Genomic DNA, 16,639 nt, shown 5'->3' with positions numbered 1-16,639 from the left:
ACACTGCAGCTGAGAGCTCAGTCCATCAAACGTTGATCCATGCCCAGAGGATCACTACAGATGAAGCGCTTAATAATGAAACTAACAAGCAAGGAGAAAGTGTGAATTAAAACTGACACTTCGAAGCTGCTGCTTGCAGGTAACGTGGCAAAGCTGGTTAAGTCTTCAAGATCTGCCACGTGTGGCTCCAGGAAATTGAGTCGGTTCCAACAGAAAATCTCAGCTTTGGGAGACATGTTTTGTTAGGTTTACAGTATAAAGTTAACATGTAGACATGGGAAGTTTGCCACTTTTGCATTTCTGTCTAATTGCATTTAATAATGCCTATCCACTTATATTGACTGTAGATAGGGTTTGTTTCTATGAATTTGTTTTGTGTGTTCGTTTTGAGGTAACGCATAATAAACAGACAAATACAGATAATCATTTAAATCAGTTTTATTGGCTCATTTTGGCCTTTAGATTGGTATTTTCTCTTAAAAAAACAATTTAAAATCTGTTGAACACATCACAGACAATATAAATTACTAACAGACAGCACCAGAAATATATATCTTGTCTCTTTACATCATTTAAATAAGAAAAGGGGACCTCTACAGTAACAAAACTCTCTGGTGACAAAACATTTAATGTCACCACAGATCAGTAACAGTTGCTTTTCTGAAAAGACAAACAACATTTCTTCATACATTATATACAAAACTGTCTCTCATCTTACAAGTAGTCAATATGACTTTACATCTTCTTAATCTCCACAGAATATTTTTAGACCGTGAAGAATATGCTTAATTTGATTCAAATTTGCAGGCAGAATAATGTACTGTATGTTGTACAAAAGGCTGGAATGGTTTTCAGTGCCCCACCACAAACCGCTTTTAACATCAGTGGTAACAGTTTCTGCAGCATAATCTTAGCTTAAAGTGATTTAAGACCTAAACATGATGCTTTCAAAGACTAATATCATAATCATGTGGTAAATGACTTTTTGTTTTAGTTAAGTCACCGTTTGGTCCACACCATTGGTTTCAAAGGGCTAATTTAATCAGCCTGCGTTTCACCTCACAAAATAAGTTGTTTGAGCTGACGGGGTTTTTTTTTTTTACGCCCTACAAAACCACAGTCTATCTCAACCGCAGTCCACGTGCTGCTGACACAATTCTGCAGACGAGTCTTGACTTGATAGAAATGTTTTGTGGATCACAGCACAGTAGACAGGCCTGGACTTGTCCGGTGACCTGGGGCTCCTGCTGCATGCCAACAAATGGAATTGACAACATCAGTACAAAATGCGAAAAAGAAAAAAATTAATCCCACTGCATGTTTTTGTTTTTTTCCATTTGTGGCCTTTGGTGCAGGGAAGGAAACTGTTTGTCTCTCAAAGAATAGAGCATTGACAACGTGAACCTCATTTAGTGTGAGTTCTCTTTGAGGGCCTTGGCTCTGGTGTTTTTCTCACAGGGAGAGACAACCTCTATTTAATTAATTCAGCACCAAGAAAAGAAAAAAATAGACCAAATGCTAATTCCTTCCTCCCCCCCCACCTATCTTTGTCTCAACAATTTCTCTGTCTTTTTTCTATTCTTTATGACTTGTTCACGATCACAGCCGGGGCGATCATCATCATGCTGGACTTGAGAGGATAGTAGCGGCCTCTCCAGGTCTTCCAGAAGATCCCCTGCTTCCTCTGATGCCGCTGCTTGGGAGGAGGACTCTGGAAGTATCTGCCATTTAGGTTGGAGTGACCGCAGTTACTGAACCACCAACCACCTACAAAGATAAAGAATAAAATCAGGTTAGATGTTGAATTTAAGCTCATGTTAAAACAAACAAACACCAGTGTTTATTTTTGTGATTGTCATTTACAACTTACCAGAAAGGTGCTTGGCACAGTTGGTGTAAGTTTTCTGGTCATTGTCTTGGTCACTTGTGGAGAATGGCAGGCCGGAGGCGGCGTCAGTCCCAAGAGAACTCTGTAACATTCCGAAGGTACCAACTTTTGGAATCTGGAGCGAGTACTTGGTTTCTTCTCCACCCAAATGGAAAGGGAGATGGACTGATGCTAAGTCATCCACCCAGTCGGACAGCTTGATGTTGAGGATGTAGCCGCCATCTTTGGCAATGGAGTGGATCTTTTCAAGACCCAACCAGAACTCTCCTGGAGAAGCAGACAGAGCGGGGTTAGAAAACTGATGGACTCCACTGATGGAGCAGCAGTAAATACCGTCAAGTCGTGTAAACTAATCTGGTCTTGGCCAGGCCAGCTAGCACCTGGACAGGATCAATGCTGAAGTTAGCGAAAGCACTTACCATTGAGACTGCCAAAGCCTTTCTCATAGGCCTGCCATTGCTGGTCAAAATCCACTGAGCCATCTTGGCGCCTTTGGATGACTGTCCATCCACCTTCTGGATAGAAATACAAAGAGGGCTTAATTAGACAATATTGTATTAATACAATTGTATATATCTAATTAAATTTTGGCAAAGCTTAAAAAAAGGCAAATCAAAAGACAAAGAAGTTTAACTCCACCTACCAGCTGTCATCTCGCAGAAAACTTTAAAGGGCTCTGCATTGATTGGCTGGATGGTGTAGACCCCGCTCCTGGTCTCTCCTCTGAGGAACAGCTCATGACAGTCTGATGCCACCTCTACAAAAGGAACACAGAGAAAAACATAACAGCGTTTAAAGAAACAGCTTTCACAGTATCACCACTGCACAGCCGCACAGTCTAAACAGCCCGATTACTCTTACCCTAGCAATGCTGACTATGCTATTTATACGCGACACATTTACACATGTTTTTCTTCAGCTTTACTCCCTTGAACTTTGTACTGTTGCTGTTGGGGACATTAAAAAACACTTAGAATGGAGGCTGAAATTTCACTGAACCAAAAAAGATTTCTCGGCTGCATGGGAGCCAGGTGTTTGCAAATAAGACTATCACTACAAGTGAGCTTATCGGTGAAACCGGAGATACAAGTGTGTGCATGATGGAGCCTTTGACCTAACCCTAACAAGGGAGTGAGAGCTTCTTTCTTGGTTATAAACATGACCCTTGTCCCAGTTCCCAAGCAGGCTTCCCTTTTTACAGCTGCTCCATCCTCCAGTCTATTGAGTTACACGTTACCCATACTACAATCCCCCACCCCCTTGACTAGTCACACGTCCCTCACGTGCACAGCAGCCGCTCAGTGATGCAGGAATGCATGGCTGGTGCATGCACAGGGCGTGATCAGAGTGTGGTGGGGAGGATAGGGGCTGCTGCTATAAAAGGGAAATTGAAGACAGCGGGAATACGAGGCAGGGGTCTCCTGCACCAGCTGAAGCTGTCATGTGGCTAATGTGGCTCATGACTGATATCATGGATCATGGATGGCATTGTCGTCACGTGATACTCATTCATTAAAGTTAATTTTCCTCTTTCAGTGTGATTATCTCTCCTAGAGGCATGAACTTGTGGTGACCAGTAGTCGTTGTCGTCTGCCTCGGGGGTTATGAGTTCTCCTGAACTTTGGCACACTAATTATTCATTACAACGGAGGAGGAGATGGAGGTGGAGGTAGGGAGCTGGTGTGCAGGGATGGGGGAGGAGAGGAGAGGATGACTGAGGTGGAGGAGGGGGATGTCTGACTCCCTGACAGATCTAGGGGAAAGGTTGCTCATTCTTGAGGAATCCACAAATGTTTGTTTTGCACAAAGACTTTGGATGTCTGAAAGAAGACGGCGGGGGTCTTCAAAACAGTGAAAGATATCTGTACAAAGGTCACAGATAAATTTAGACCACCTTCCCCTGTTCCCTGTTGTTTTTCTGGCTCAGGTACAAGGCCAGTAATCTGAGGAACCTTGATTGCTAAATTTTTACAAAGCCTTCCTTTGCCAGGCTTCCCTCTCCGCCACACAACTGATCAGTGTGAGAAATCCCACTGAGCTGTGTGACCCTGACTGAACACTCTCAGAGACGGGTGAACTTTCCCCCAGTTGAAAACTCGCCAGTGAGACTTGTTTCTTTTGTCCTCATTCCTGAAATCCTGCTGATGTCAGAGCTCTGAGGTGTTACTGTGGGCTTCACTGGCTGACCGAACTCAACTGCTGCTTCAGCCGGGTTCACCTTTCACCTACTTCTCATCTGTGGCTATTGGAAACGGGGATGCAAGCTCATGTGTACTCCGATTCATTACTACAATGGGACTTATACAATATGTAGAGGTTTCTGCTTGTCTTCCTCACTCTCTGCTATCATCCACCTCATCCTCTGTGAAGACTTCACAGTGACAAACACTGGTGACTCTGCTCGTCTATCAAGTCTGGATGAAAACAGTCATTATGAGCAGATGTGGTCACAGTTCAGCTCAGATGGGAGCAGCAGCAGCTTGTCGGGGGCATTATTAACTACCTCATACAATTACTGTACACCACAGAGAGAGAGGCATTGCCAAAGGGAGATTGCTTTAATATCTCAATAGATATCTTGAAATAAAGGTGTTGAGTTTGTATGTCATCTTTTGTTGGCCTGATTCAATTTGTCCTCATGTCAATTTGTCCCCATGTCTTGTTTTTTCTGACTAATGTCATTGGGTTTTAAAAGCTTCACTCCCTGTGCAGTAAGGCCACCAGATGATATGGGGAGCATCTCCCTGGCGTCAAGCTGAGCTCAGGCGCGAGCCAACACAATGATTTGATCCCTTGACTTTAATTGCCATTGATTTAAGCTTCTTTGAGGCCTCGGCGAACAGATGGTGCGCCACATTTGGCGTCGCATTTTGTGCAATGGACTTAGGACAGTGTCAGGAGGGGATTTCAGACGCTCTACTTACCAACTGGTGAGTCGCCCTGTTCCACGATGCCACTCTGCTCGGAGTCGCCTGTGGTGCTGCTGCGCAGTGACGGTCTCTGTCGTGACAGCTGGATCTGAGGGGGGGAAAAAAAGAGTTAGGAATCATTGACGAAATGAATGAACTTGTGATTATAAGACAAATAGCTTGCAGTCGTTTTCTTGTTTAACCACTGTCGTGATTGCTCACCTGACTCTGCAGGGTCCTAATGCGCACATTCTGCTTATCAAGCTTCTCCTGCTGGAGTCGGATCCTCTCCATCAGATCATCGATGCGTCTGTTCTGAGCCTCCAGCATCAGCTAGTAAAAACACACGCAAAGGAACAACATTTTTTAGTGTTTTATCAACTTGAATCCACTCTGTGCCATGTGCGTAAAACGCGACCATGGCGCAGAAAAGAACATCCAGAATCAACACAACAGTTTGACCACATGCTGGGTTCCATTGAGAGGCCACATTAACGAGCGCTTGTCCTCTCCAGCTGACTGAGCTGTAGTTATGTAACTCGTTCACAGAGCGGGATTTTTCATCCCTCTCACATGCTATTTTGTAAAGACAGAACTGCAAAAAGGCCACATAGTCTAAATAGGCTAAATAGTCTGTAGACTGTAAAATGGGACGTATGATGTCTTCACACATTGTTGTAGCCGGTGCGCGCATATTCTTTTGTCTGACAGCATTTACTGCGTTCCTGCCTGCTCTGCACGCACTGCATGGTGGTCCTGCATACAGAGCAGGCTTCTTCACCAACCCCCCTCCACTCCAATACGCCCACCACTCGCAGCTTTCCCCCTGAACATCATATAAAAGCCTCACTTAAATAATTGCCCTTCCTCTCCATGCAAACTGTACTGCACTAAGTTAAAGCGACCCTTTAAACAACTGTAGATGTGCAACAATATTATAAATATATATAAAAGGAAGAATTAATATAGTCCCAGACTAGCCAGTGTTTAACATAATCATGCCTTTTAAATGACCATCATCAATCACCAACCAAACATAGAAATGCTTCTTTTCTCACCTGGATGTTGCGGGCATCACTCTTGTTCTTGGCACCAGTGTTGGAGTCAGACTGCACCGTCTCTCCCTGCAGCATGCTGTCAACCTTCTCCTCCAGCCGGCTCATCCTCTCATTCATTATCTTCCTCTCCTGCTGCATCTCCTCTGCTTTCTCCCTCAGCTCGGCCGTGACATTCAGCAGCTGCCCCTCTCTGTCCTCCAGTCCCTGAACCTGGACCTTCAGGGCATCACCTTCTACTCGCAGTCTCTGTCCCTCCTTTCCCAGCTCGGTCACTGTGCGATTAAATACCTTCAGCTTGGTGGAGATGTCCCTCATCTGGACTTTGGTTTTGTCGACATGCTCCTTCAGCCCCTGGCCCAGCTGCAGCAGGCCATGGGCAATGACATTGACATCATCCCACGCTGCGTACTGTACACGTTTCTCCTTGGCGGCACCACTAGTGGGTGATCCAACTTTCTTCTGCAAAGGGAAACCTGTGGCCATGAGCAGTACCAGGCTGAGAGTCAGAGTTGCCAATGTTGTCTTCATTTTTCCTCTTATTCTAAATGTAACTTCTTGCTTTTTCGAATGAGTGTTCTCTTGCTGCAGAAGTCTTCAGTGTCCTGCTTTATCCCCTTGGATTGGATGAGTTGAGAGATCAGGCTTCTGTCTGAACAACCACAGCCCCAGGATTATATAGTTTCACAGCCCTCAGCTCTGAGCGGCCTGCCATTGGCTGTCAGGAGCGAAGGAGGGGTGCAGTTAATCTCAGGTTTCTGTCCCTCCTCCACCTCTCTGTTAACTATTCATGACAGAGGCAGAGGAGGGACATGATATAACAAAAAGACTTTCATCTCTGCAATGTGGGAGAAGAAGACTTTATCTACCAGAGGAAACTGAACAATCTATGTCCCCACCAGTGGAACCATTCCCCTATTGAGAAGTATTGTGGACTTAACATTAAGTGTTGTATGTGTACCTGGGCAAATCCCTTTATCAGCTCAAGAACATCCTGAAATGGGTTCATAATGATATCAAGACCCAAATTACACCCAAATAATAGCCAGTTTGTCTGTTTGGTCCATTCAAAGTCCAAAATAGGGCTGGAGATTTAGAAACATTAGATGACTATGACGTGGATGACTGAGAACCCCCACAGACATCAGTTGTTGTAAATCAGCTGCTGAATTGAAGTTCAAAAGTACATTTCTTTCAACAAAACTGAAAGCAAAAGAGGAAGTCTGGATTCATACTAATGCTGGTGAAAGATGGAGCCCAGACCTTAAGTGAATGAATCACTATTTGTGGGGAAAACCAGAGCCTCGTTCCTCATTTCAGAAGTTCATAAACCCTATTCCTTGTCCCGTAACATTGCACCATTGTTTCAAACGTTCTCTCTGTTCTACTGTATTATCTCTCACTGAATTGTCTCTTTTAAGGATCACCTCCAGTCTCTTTTATTAAGTTATTTTAATGTCGTTCAAAATTGCTTTATTAAGGAATATGAGCATTTAATCTTTTACAATCTCCTCACAAAAGTGATGCACAAACAACTGATTTGATCTTCACAGCACACAGATTCAAGTTGTATACAATTTATAATGTCATGTAAAATGATTTAGCTTGAAAAACAAACACAATACGCAATTATGAATATTAACACAGGCACTAAGCCACTTACAAAGTATATCTGGTTCTGAAATACTTTGAATGTCTCTGACATCAGAAGATGTTCCTTTGCACTTAACTGAATAAATCACTAATGTCATTTTCCTCAGATAGTCGACATAAATGAGGTGATAGATGAAATAAGATTCTTCAGGTATTGAGGCGGAGTACTCAGGTTTCCTAATTATGTCCTCCCATTTACCACAAGCACTGAATGAAGTCACGTCATTTAGAGGAACGTAGCACTCATTTGGCCTGAGGTGCTCCTCAGCAAACCTCTGTTCTATAAAGACTGTGAGAATTAGGGGAAAGTTCACGACACAGAGAATGCCAACATCATGGGCCATGAGTTCTTTCTTTCATTTTTTTTTTTTTTTTTTTTTTTACAGAGTCTGACGGGAGATTGGAGGCAGTACGTGATCCAGGGCCAGAGCCCAAAGAAGGAGCTGCTTTAACCCTCTCCTCGCCACAGCCCAGACTAAAGTAGGTGAAAGGTAACTGGGAGAATGCTGAGTGCTGACAGTGCTTGAGAGGAAAATTTTAGCTGACACTTATGTATCTGGAATGCACCAAAATGCAATATTCCTCCTCAAAGACATCACAGGGTTTTTTGTTTTTTTTACACATGAGTAACCAAAGACTTTATTAGTCAATACTGAATAATTCCAAACAATAAGATCACTCAGGTCAATGTAGATTTGCATTGGTTTATTCAAATTGCAAGACCTGTGGTGATGATTTGTGATGTTCATAACTATATTTCACTCTCTGTCTTCAGTGATCTCTTGTTTTTGTTTTTTTATCCAGAGTTTTGACAAAGGTGTCCATGTGGAGCAGGTCTAAGCAGGAAAATGGCGAATTAAAAAAAGACTCCGAACAATAATGGCTGAACCCAATGACTGTCTGTTACATGTTCAGCATGACTGTACAAGCATACACGTTCTTTTTTGGCATTCTTCTGGGATGTTACAAGGGTGTGAGCAGGATGAGAAGGAAGTATGTGAAGGATGAACGCCAGCTCTTCATTTTTCTTGGCCTCGGTGGCTGATGTCTTTGTTATTTCAGGCAACGCATTAATTTATACTTTATTTAAAGGAACGTGGATAATGTTCCTCCGGTGTTCAGTTCAGTAGGGAAACATGGCTAAATGTGGTGGTTCTGATTAATTACAGCCGTGTGTGTGCGATCATGTGGAGCTGTTTATTACGGAACTAAATGAAAAGCAATATACTGAATGTTGGTGTGAAAAATGGTCTGACATTGATTGGCAAAGCAAGTTGTCATATGACTCCTTTTAGATAAGATTGTACATGAAATAATTTATCAATATACAGTATCCACAAATTCAAATGATTGTGATTTCATCAGCAGGGAAAGTGGGGTTTTGTGTATTTCTCAACAAGTACAAATACTACAGTGTATTATCAATAAAGTCCAGCTTTAAATAAATAATTACTAGCAGAAATTAAGTGCAGTTTCAAAATGATGCTAATAATCATATAGTATAATGTTTTTATAGATTGCCATTTGAATTATCCATTACTGCCTGGAAGCTAAATACATTACAATCTTCCATCTTTGACACATTAGTATATTGTTTCAGCTTGTAATTAAGACTAGTAATGAACAAATACATCATTATTGTACTCATGTACAGTGTTTGAGTATATACTTACTTTCCACAACTGGATTTACAGTATTGACTTTATTTTTCTTTGTTCAGTTTCTGCCATAATGTTTGAGGGCTGCAGGAATGATTCTCCTCTCTGTCCTCTCTGTCATTTGCAGTCATGAAGCCATGCAGTTGCATGTAACCCATCATCACCAGTTTTCCCTGCCACAGCTGCTCATTCAATTTCCCAAAATGTCCGCTCCCATCTTTGTAGCCGGCATGGTAACCCTTCACCCAGTTTCCAAACACAGAACATCTGTAAATCCCAGCACCGCCCCCAGACACCGTCATGTACAAGAGAGGGTGGAAAGAGAGAGAGAGCGAAAAAAAAGCAGGTGCTGGATCCAGTAGCACTGTTAAACCTCTGGTTCCCATGGATAAACTGAGGTCTGTGATCTTTTATTTGATAGTTTTTTACAGATTTGTCCATTTGTGTTGGCCAAAATTACACCCCGGAATTTATTAAATAAACTAGAATAAAGATTTATTGGTGAAGGGAATTTAAGTAGAAATAAACATCCCCTTGCATGCTCCTGTTCAGTGCAATCTCAGCATATGATTAGATATATCATTTCATTGGAAAAAGACACGCTGTTAGTCATGTCTTTGGATGAGTACACACCTCTGTGACTCAGCCACATATTAACTATCCTATATTCCTCATTACATACGGTAAATCTTAAGATGAGGTCATAATAGGCAGACACTCAGTGACCGCCTTTACTATAATAATTAATATATAATAATCCTCAAAGAGAGTTTACAGTTGAAGTCACAAAATAACTTAGTCTAAGTCTAATTAGATGTATTTTTTTTCTGTATCACTAAAATAAGGGTTCATAATGAGATGATTAGGTAGGTTGTTAACACTTTATAAATCATTAAGAAGGTGTTATAACTTACTGTAACTTTTTCCATTTACAAATAGTAGCACATTGATAAGATTCAGTAAGACTGTCCTGCAAAAATATCATATTATATACTGAGCTTAATAAAATGTATTAGACCTCCACTCAAAGCCACAGCTGCCCTAAATGAACAGCATTGATAATTAACTAAATCATTGTGTATGTTTCTGTAATGGTTAATACACCAGCATGTAGGAACTCTTTAACATTTAGGTAGTTTTAAACACAATTTTGAAAGACTTCTAAGACTTCTTCTTTTGTTGACAGCCAAATTAGTAATGTAATAATAAAAAATGTATCAATCTCCTGCAAGGATAGTGTCAGTCTTATTGTAAACTTGTAATATATTTATCTCTGTATGTGACGAGCATTAAACTGCACACAACAGTGACTCAGTCAGGATTTATAAATGGCTCATATTTGGGTTATTAATTAGGTCGTTAACACTTCATAAACTATGATGAAGGGGACTGGGATGTGTTGCTTCTAAAAGAGTGAGTTTATATGTCTGTATTATTTGTTCTACACTCAAAAACATTCCTTTTTTACCATTTATAAATAGCAACATGTTAATAAGATTAATGGTAATCAGGACAAGAGTAACTGCCAAATAGTCAGACAATCAGGGTATGGAAACACTTTGGACTTATAATGTATATACTTGTTTATTAAATAAGCAATTTAAATTTACCAAATAAATAAATGAGTAATTATAAATCCTTTATGTTTTTCTCTGTCAAACACAGGACACTTTCACTTTTATTATATGTCGTGCATGAAAGTCCCAGTGATTCAATTTGTACAGTACTGACTCAAAACCTTTATTTAATGACCTCTTATTAATTACACCACTGCCTCTACTGCCAATGTATAACTGTCAGTGAACTATTTCCCCCCCACACACTTTTAAATATTACCTTTCCAAAGCAATCACAAGCTCATCAGGGTCTACAGCTGGGGGATAAATGACATTTCCTCAATTTCAAAAAAAACAACAAAAAACCCTGCTGACAGACACCCGCGTCAGCATTAATGCACTGACACAGACGTGCAGAGGAGAACGTTTGCACTGAACCAATTACCCCCCCCCCCACTCATTCTGTCCTTTAAACAGTTCATAATCAGGTATAACACACTACTGCCCCCATGTGGTGGAGAGTGAGTGTGCAGCATTCCTATTTGTTCAGCCTTGACTGTTGCTCAAGTGCCTGTTTGACATTTTGTTGCCCCAGGAACAACAACACGCTGACCCCGCTGCCAGAGCAAATGTGACACTGGTTTGAGCACAGCAGGTCCAGGCAGAGTCCGTATTCTCCCAACTATGTTCTCTGCTTAAAGGAATACTTCACCCATTTGCATTTAGCTTTGTATTGCTAGAATAGAAAGTATTTTTCACTGGTGGACACCTAACAAGAGAAGAATGAAGATATTTCTCAACTCAGGGGAAACTGAGGTTGGGAAGCACAATTATTCAAAAATACTAGCCCTATTCTAGTAATACAAAGCTAAATGCAAATGCTAATCGGTGAAGTATTCCTTTAAACCTTTCACAGGCCAATTGAAACCAGACAAGTTACTTATGTTTAGTAATCCTTTCCATTGTTGTTAGTGTGGTTACTGGTAGTTTCTTGGGAGTGGGGCAATGACCGTTGTTGGTTTTTCTCTGAGGCCTGGAGAGGATGTGAGAGATTTCCTGTGTGGACTCTGAAATGCCGTCCCTCAGACAAGATGGTCCCTATTTTACATCAGCATGTATCAAGAGACACCACTTCCCACGCAACAGTGTCGTGTCTTCTCTCTTTTTCTCTCGCTCGCTTTTAAAAATAGCTTTTAATATCATTTTTGAACATCCTGTGAGGATTCTGAATTCCCCATTTTAGGGGAAAGTTGTTTTTCTTTTTCTTTTTTGCCTCTTTGAGGTCAAAAACAGACATAAGACAAGTTATGTAAGACAAAAGAACAGCCGCAGTGTGTGTCCTTGTTTGTACAGCTGACTGTGGACGTTAAAGCTGCAGTGTGTAACTTCTGGTGTCATTTGTTCTTATTTTGCATCTATATGATGCACAGATCATACACAGAAACAGTGTAACATTATTTGTATGCTTTGTGTGTAGGATAAAGCGGTAGAAGATGGATGTGTGCTTCGTCTATCTGAAAACAGGCTTCGTCAAAAAATGCTATTCGACCTGACTGAGGAGGCGTTTGTGAGTATACAGCAGCAGTGCAGGGTTGGGTGGGGACAAGAAGCATTTTAAAGAGTGGAGCTTGTACGTTTAGGGAGCATTCACACCAGCCCTTCTTAATCGAACCCTAGTTTGTTTGCTCGGAAAGTCTGGTTCTTTTGGGGAGGTGCGAATGCGCAACCCAACTCTTGATCCGCATCAAAGAAGCGAAATGTGGTGTGCCTTCAAACGTAGGAAGCAGACTACAGCGCAGGGCATTGTGGGTAAACACAACCAAAACATACGTGCATACGAACTAATTAGCAGGTTAGCGGGGTCTCCTTCAGCAATTCTTGATGCAGCGCCGCCTCAGGTGAGGAGGGGAATACATTATTCATAAGATTCTGTTCATTTAACTGAACAGTGCAGTGTGAAAGCAAACTCGGACCGGCTGAATGTTGTGTAGTGGAGTGAATACATGTATCCTTCTTGCATGTGTATTCACACAGTCATCTCTTTTAACAGTCCTTCCTTGGGTATCATGGTATCACGTACGCATGCACAGACCTGTGCTACATAGTGCAAATGAATGGGTTTATGTTATTGCTTCTGCTTGACTGGGTTGGTTTGCCATGTGATATTTTTTTCTTCTAAGTCTGAGAATTAAGAGAGGGAAAGAGAAAGAGAGAGAGCGCAGTATTCATCCCCTGTACTTTTCCTTTTGTTCTTTCACTGTTTGTGGAATACATGAGTGTTCCAGAGCCAGCTGGCAGGAAGCTGAAAAGTACAGAATGTACAAATACCATATGCCAGTTAGGACAATGTAAATACGTACAGACTTCAGTATTCACCGTCAGGTCTCTGTGGTGATGTTAATCCACACTCGTTTACAGTATTTTTGGCTTTGGCTCTGTCACTGTGTGCAGAACCAACAAGTGCCACCCTCGTCAGATTGCAAACATTATTAGACTTCATCCTTGGGTTAATTGCGGTGGCTGCGTTCCAACAAGACGAGTGATTTCATGGACATTTAGAGTCTGGAAATTGGTTGAAAAACTGAACCGCACAGAGGATTTATGTCTGCTTTTCAACCTTGATCGTTCTTTTCGTCCACACAGGAAATCCAGACTGACACAACTGAGGTGAAATGAAGCCCCAACGTGACTTTGAGGTTGTTTTTTTTTATTCATGCTGTACACCAGACAGCACAGACTGTACCAAACAGCTGATGCTTCAAGTACTAATGCCATATTTTGAGACATTTTTCCACTCAGTGGAAAATGTGCTTTCTTGCAGAGTTGATGAGAAGATTGACATTTAAAAATACACAACTACAGCCAGGACAGAGACGCTTATTTAGCACGAGCAGGGAAAATAGGAAAACAGTATGTCATTTTGACATACAAAGTAAATATAGCGTGCTACGTAGGGGGATGAGGTGCTGAAGGGGAGCATGTTATCTAATGAATAATTGTCAACAGTGCATTTATCAGCACACAAAATAGGATTATGCTCATTAAAGTGCATACATGCGCCAAGGCCAAATAAACCTAAATATTTTACATTTTGAGAATAAAGATCCATTTATTATTCTGTAAAATAAATAAATGAATGCCTGTGTCCTCCTCTGTAACTGGATCTGCAGCTAAATGGTTGGCTCACTTGTTTCAGACAACGGTTGATTAACAACTCAAAGGCATGTGTTGATGTTTTAGAGCCTGATTCACTGAATAAGTGTTTGCGCAGAGAAAATTCCCCCTGAAGGCCAAAACTATTTACCATGTTCAAGGATGAATTCCGTGCTAAAGCAGTGGCAGTAAAAACAGTACAAATAAACTCATAAACACATGTTTATATTGTCAGGGGGGGATTCGGCGCAGCTGCATTTAATTTTCCCCGACTGAATAGATATAAAGAAGTTTCCCCATGGGACACAGTTTTGTCCCCAAAAATCAGCCCCTTGCACATGTGAACCCTCACATATCAATCCTGATTCCCATGAACTGATGAGAAACACTCAAGCACACAAACTATGTTTTCCTTAGAGAAAAGAGCTCTTCAGGTTGCTACGGATCAGTCATTGACCACAGTGATACCGATACATCTCCCCGTTAATTAGAATCAATGGGCGCAGACGTGAAAGTAGGTCAGATGGAGGAGGCACTCGAACTGAAGAGGGAACAGTGAAGGAGGCCTGTTCAGGGAAAGATGTGGGGATTGGCAGAGAGCCTCTTACTGTCAAGTGCTAAACAGCTGGTGGTTTGGAGAAGGAAAAGGAAAAAAGCCTTGAATTACAAAGTGTTCCTCCAGACAGGAGGAGTACTCACCTCTAACTGCACCACAGCAGCTGCATAGGTGCTCACATTTCTGCAGAAACGATCGAGTAATCTCTTATTTTATCTCTGTTTTCTGTTGCACCACAGAACATCTATACTGTACTTGTATTTTGTATTTGTTTGCAAAACTAACCCCCGTGCTGTGTGACAAAGCAGAGTTAAACATGTAACTGCAGTCAGAGGACGTTTACCTCAGTCCAAGCTCAAAAATATGGATCTTTTTGAGTACATTAAATAATACAAAAAAAACAAAGTATTTATAATATCTTTCGTGCAATCATTTTTTTTTTTTAGTCTGCTTTAAATTTAAATGAAGTGGGATAATCTGACAAGTCTCTGCGCAGTTGCCTATTAAACACAACAATAGCATATTTTTCTACTTTAGTTTAAGCTAATACAATAAAAAATCCTAACAATCCTTAAGATGCACCTGGATTGAAAATGCTGTTGTTGTCTATTGCTAACAAGGAGAAGGTCGGCTTTGGTGTTACTATGGATTCTGAGTTGTCATAACAAAATTAAAATGTTCCTTATTTATATTTCCCCCTGACTTTCTGTGGAGACGTTCAACACTGGCTTATATTCCAGGTCTAAACAAGCGCGGAGGTTTGTGGGACCTACTTCACATGAGACAGGATTAATGTGTTTGCCCCTGAAACGACACTGGAGTTTGTTCCTGTTGAATATTGACCCAGCTGTGAGTGGCACCGCCAAGCCCCTGTAATATTTCTGCAAATATGTGAAAATTCTTCCAGGACCATCATTTGAAACCTCTGAATCTTAAATTGAATGTGACACAGTCTGAGCCTTTCTTTAGTCGAGAAAACAAACCTGAACAAAAGGGGAACATAAAGCACAACCGTTGACCCAGATAATGTACTTTCCACATGGAATTATTGAATGCTCTCAGTAAGACGACTAATATGTACATTATATTTCACAATGCAGACAGTTGTGCAATATTTCAAAAGCAGTCATGAATGACCCGCTAGGTACACATTAGGTCATTATTACTGTTACTGTCTCTATGTATTTTAACTATTTATTTAACGTACATGACAATGTACATAAAATCTAATTCAGTCCATTCAGATTACTATGTCTCCCTGTGTTGAACAGGTGACCTTTCACTCTATGTCAGCTGGGATTAGTCCGAGTTCTCTTCGTGAACCTCATGTGGAGGATACAGTGGTAGAAGATGGATGGATGGGTGAGTTGTCTTCCATCTTTTTATTTTTGTAGGCACTGTATATTACATTTCAGGTACCAGGCTTTCTTCTCGGGTAGTACAACGGGCCCCGACATCCCTTGTGCTATTTGCTTTAATCTTTTAGCAAGGTTTTCTAGTTTTTTTTGCTGTAATTTACTTCATAATTGGGACATTTTATACTCAACAAAGATAATTTCCTTGTTAACAAGAGCAGGACTCTCAGTAAATAACTGCATATGAGCTCCCCCAGAAATGAACACCCAAAAAAAATCACCCGGCTTCCCAAAGTTACCCCAAAATAGTTCAGATGTGTTACCATGCTTTTGAGGTAATAGGTCAAACTCCCTTCATGTTGGTTCTCATCAAAAAGAAAACATGTCAGTCTTTTCATTTAACCTTAGTTAAACCCAACTCTTTAACCCGCTGAGTGGAATGTTAAGGTTTTTTTTTTTTCCAGTGTGAAACTGTGAGGAAATAGTTTTTGTCTCAGGTGAAGTTAAACCCGGTGCTGCCTCTCATTTAAAAATGATAGGCGTCACGGATCATGGTCATAAAACAAGTCTGCTCACATCAGATTTGCCCTCAGTGCCACGCGAACACTCCAGAACAGCACCAACAGTGTAGTCAGTTCACGAGGTTTGTTGTGACAGATTCTGCCCCGTTCCCTCAACACTGTTCCTCCACAACAAGCTTCGTTATTATCAACAGCCATGCGCCTGACTCCGCCCCTCGCGTTTCCTCCCCATCTGCCTTTGCACCTGCCTTTTATGCTGTGACATTGTTGTGCAGGGAACTGTGGTCAGAGATACTGTATAAATGACATGCGTTGTGGGAGACTGAGGCTTCAAA

The 16,639-nt window shown here is 41.3% G+C and overlaps 1 protein-coding gene across 1 annotated transcript; it reads right to left on the bottom strand.

Moving 5' to 3' along the window:
• Nucleotides 1-422: 422 nt before the first annotated feature.
• angptl4 (angiopoietin-like 4) lies at nucleotides 423-6,511 on the bottom strand. Its single transcript, XM_058622216.1, has 7 exons — nucleotides 5,856-6,511; nucleotides 5,020-5,130; nucleotides 4,813-4,906; nucleotides 2,532-2,645; nucleotides 2,308-2,403; nucleotides 1,871-2,155; nucleotides 423-1,767 (listed from the first exon to the last, which is right to left on the bottom strand). Exons 1-7 carry the CDS (start codon nucleotides 6,381-6,383, stop codon nucleotides 1,583-1,585), a joined length of 1,413 nt encoding a protein of 470 aa, XP_058478199.1. The 5' UTR covers nucleotides 6,384-6,511; the 3' UTR covers nucleotides 423-1,582.
• Between the last annotated feature and the right edge of the window lie 10,128 nt (nucleotides 6,512-16,639).

Source organism: Solea solea, chromosome 1 (genome assembly GCF_958295425.1).
Source record: "Solea solea chromosome 1, fSolSol10.1, whole genome shotgun sequence".
NCBI lineage: Eukaryota > Metazoa > Chordata > Actinopteri > Pleuronectiformes > Soleidae > Solea > Solea solea.
The sequence above is the reverse complement of the archived record's forward strand: the minus strand, read 5'-3'. Positions and strand labels throughout refer to the sequence as shown.

What these genes read in the sequence shown, in the direction of transcription:
- angptl4 (XM_058622216.1), bottom strand. Translation starts at nt 6,383, where the DNA reads ATGAAGACAACATTGGCAACTCTGACTCTCAGCCTGGTACTGCTCATG. An exon ending in TTTCTGCGAGATGACAGCTG is followed by an intron (nt 2,404 to 2,531) that starts GTAGGTGGAGTT and finishes ATTTCTATCCAG; the next exon opens with AAGGTGGATGGACAGTCATC. An exon ending in CTGTGCCAAGCACCTTTCTG is followed by an intron (nt 1,768 to 1,870) that starts GTAAGTTGTAAA and finishes TTATCTTTGTAG; the next exon opens with GTGGTTGGTGGTTCAGTAAC.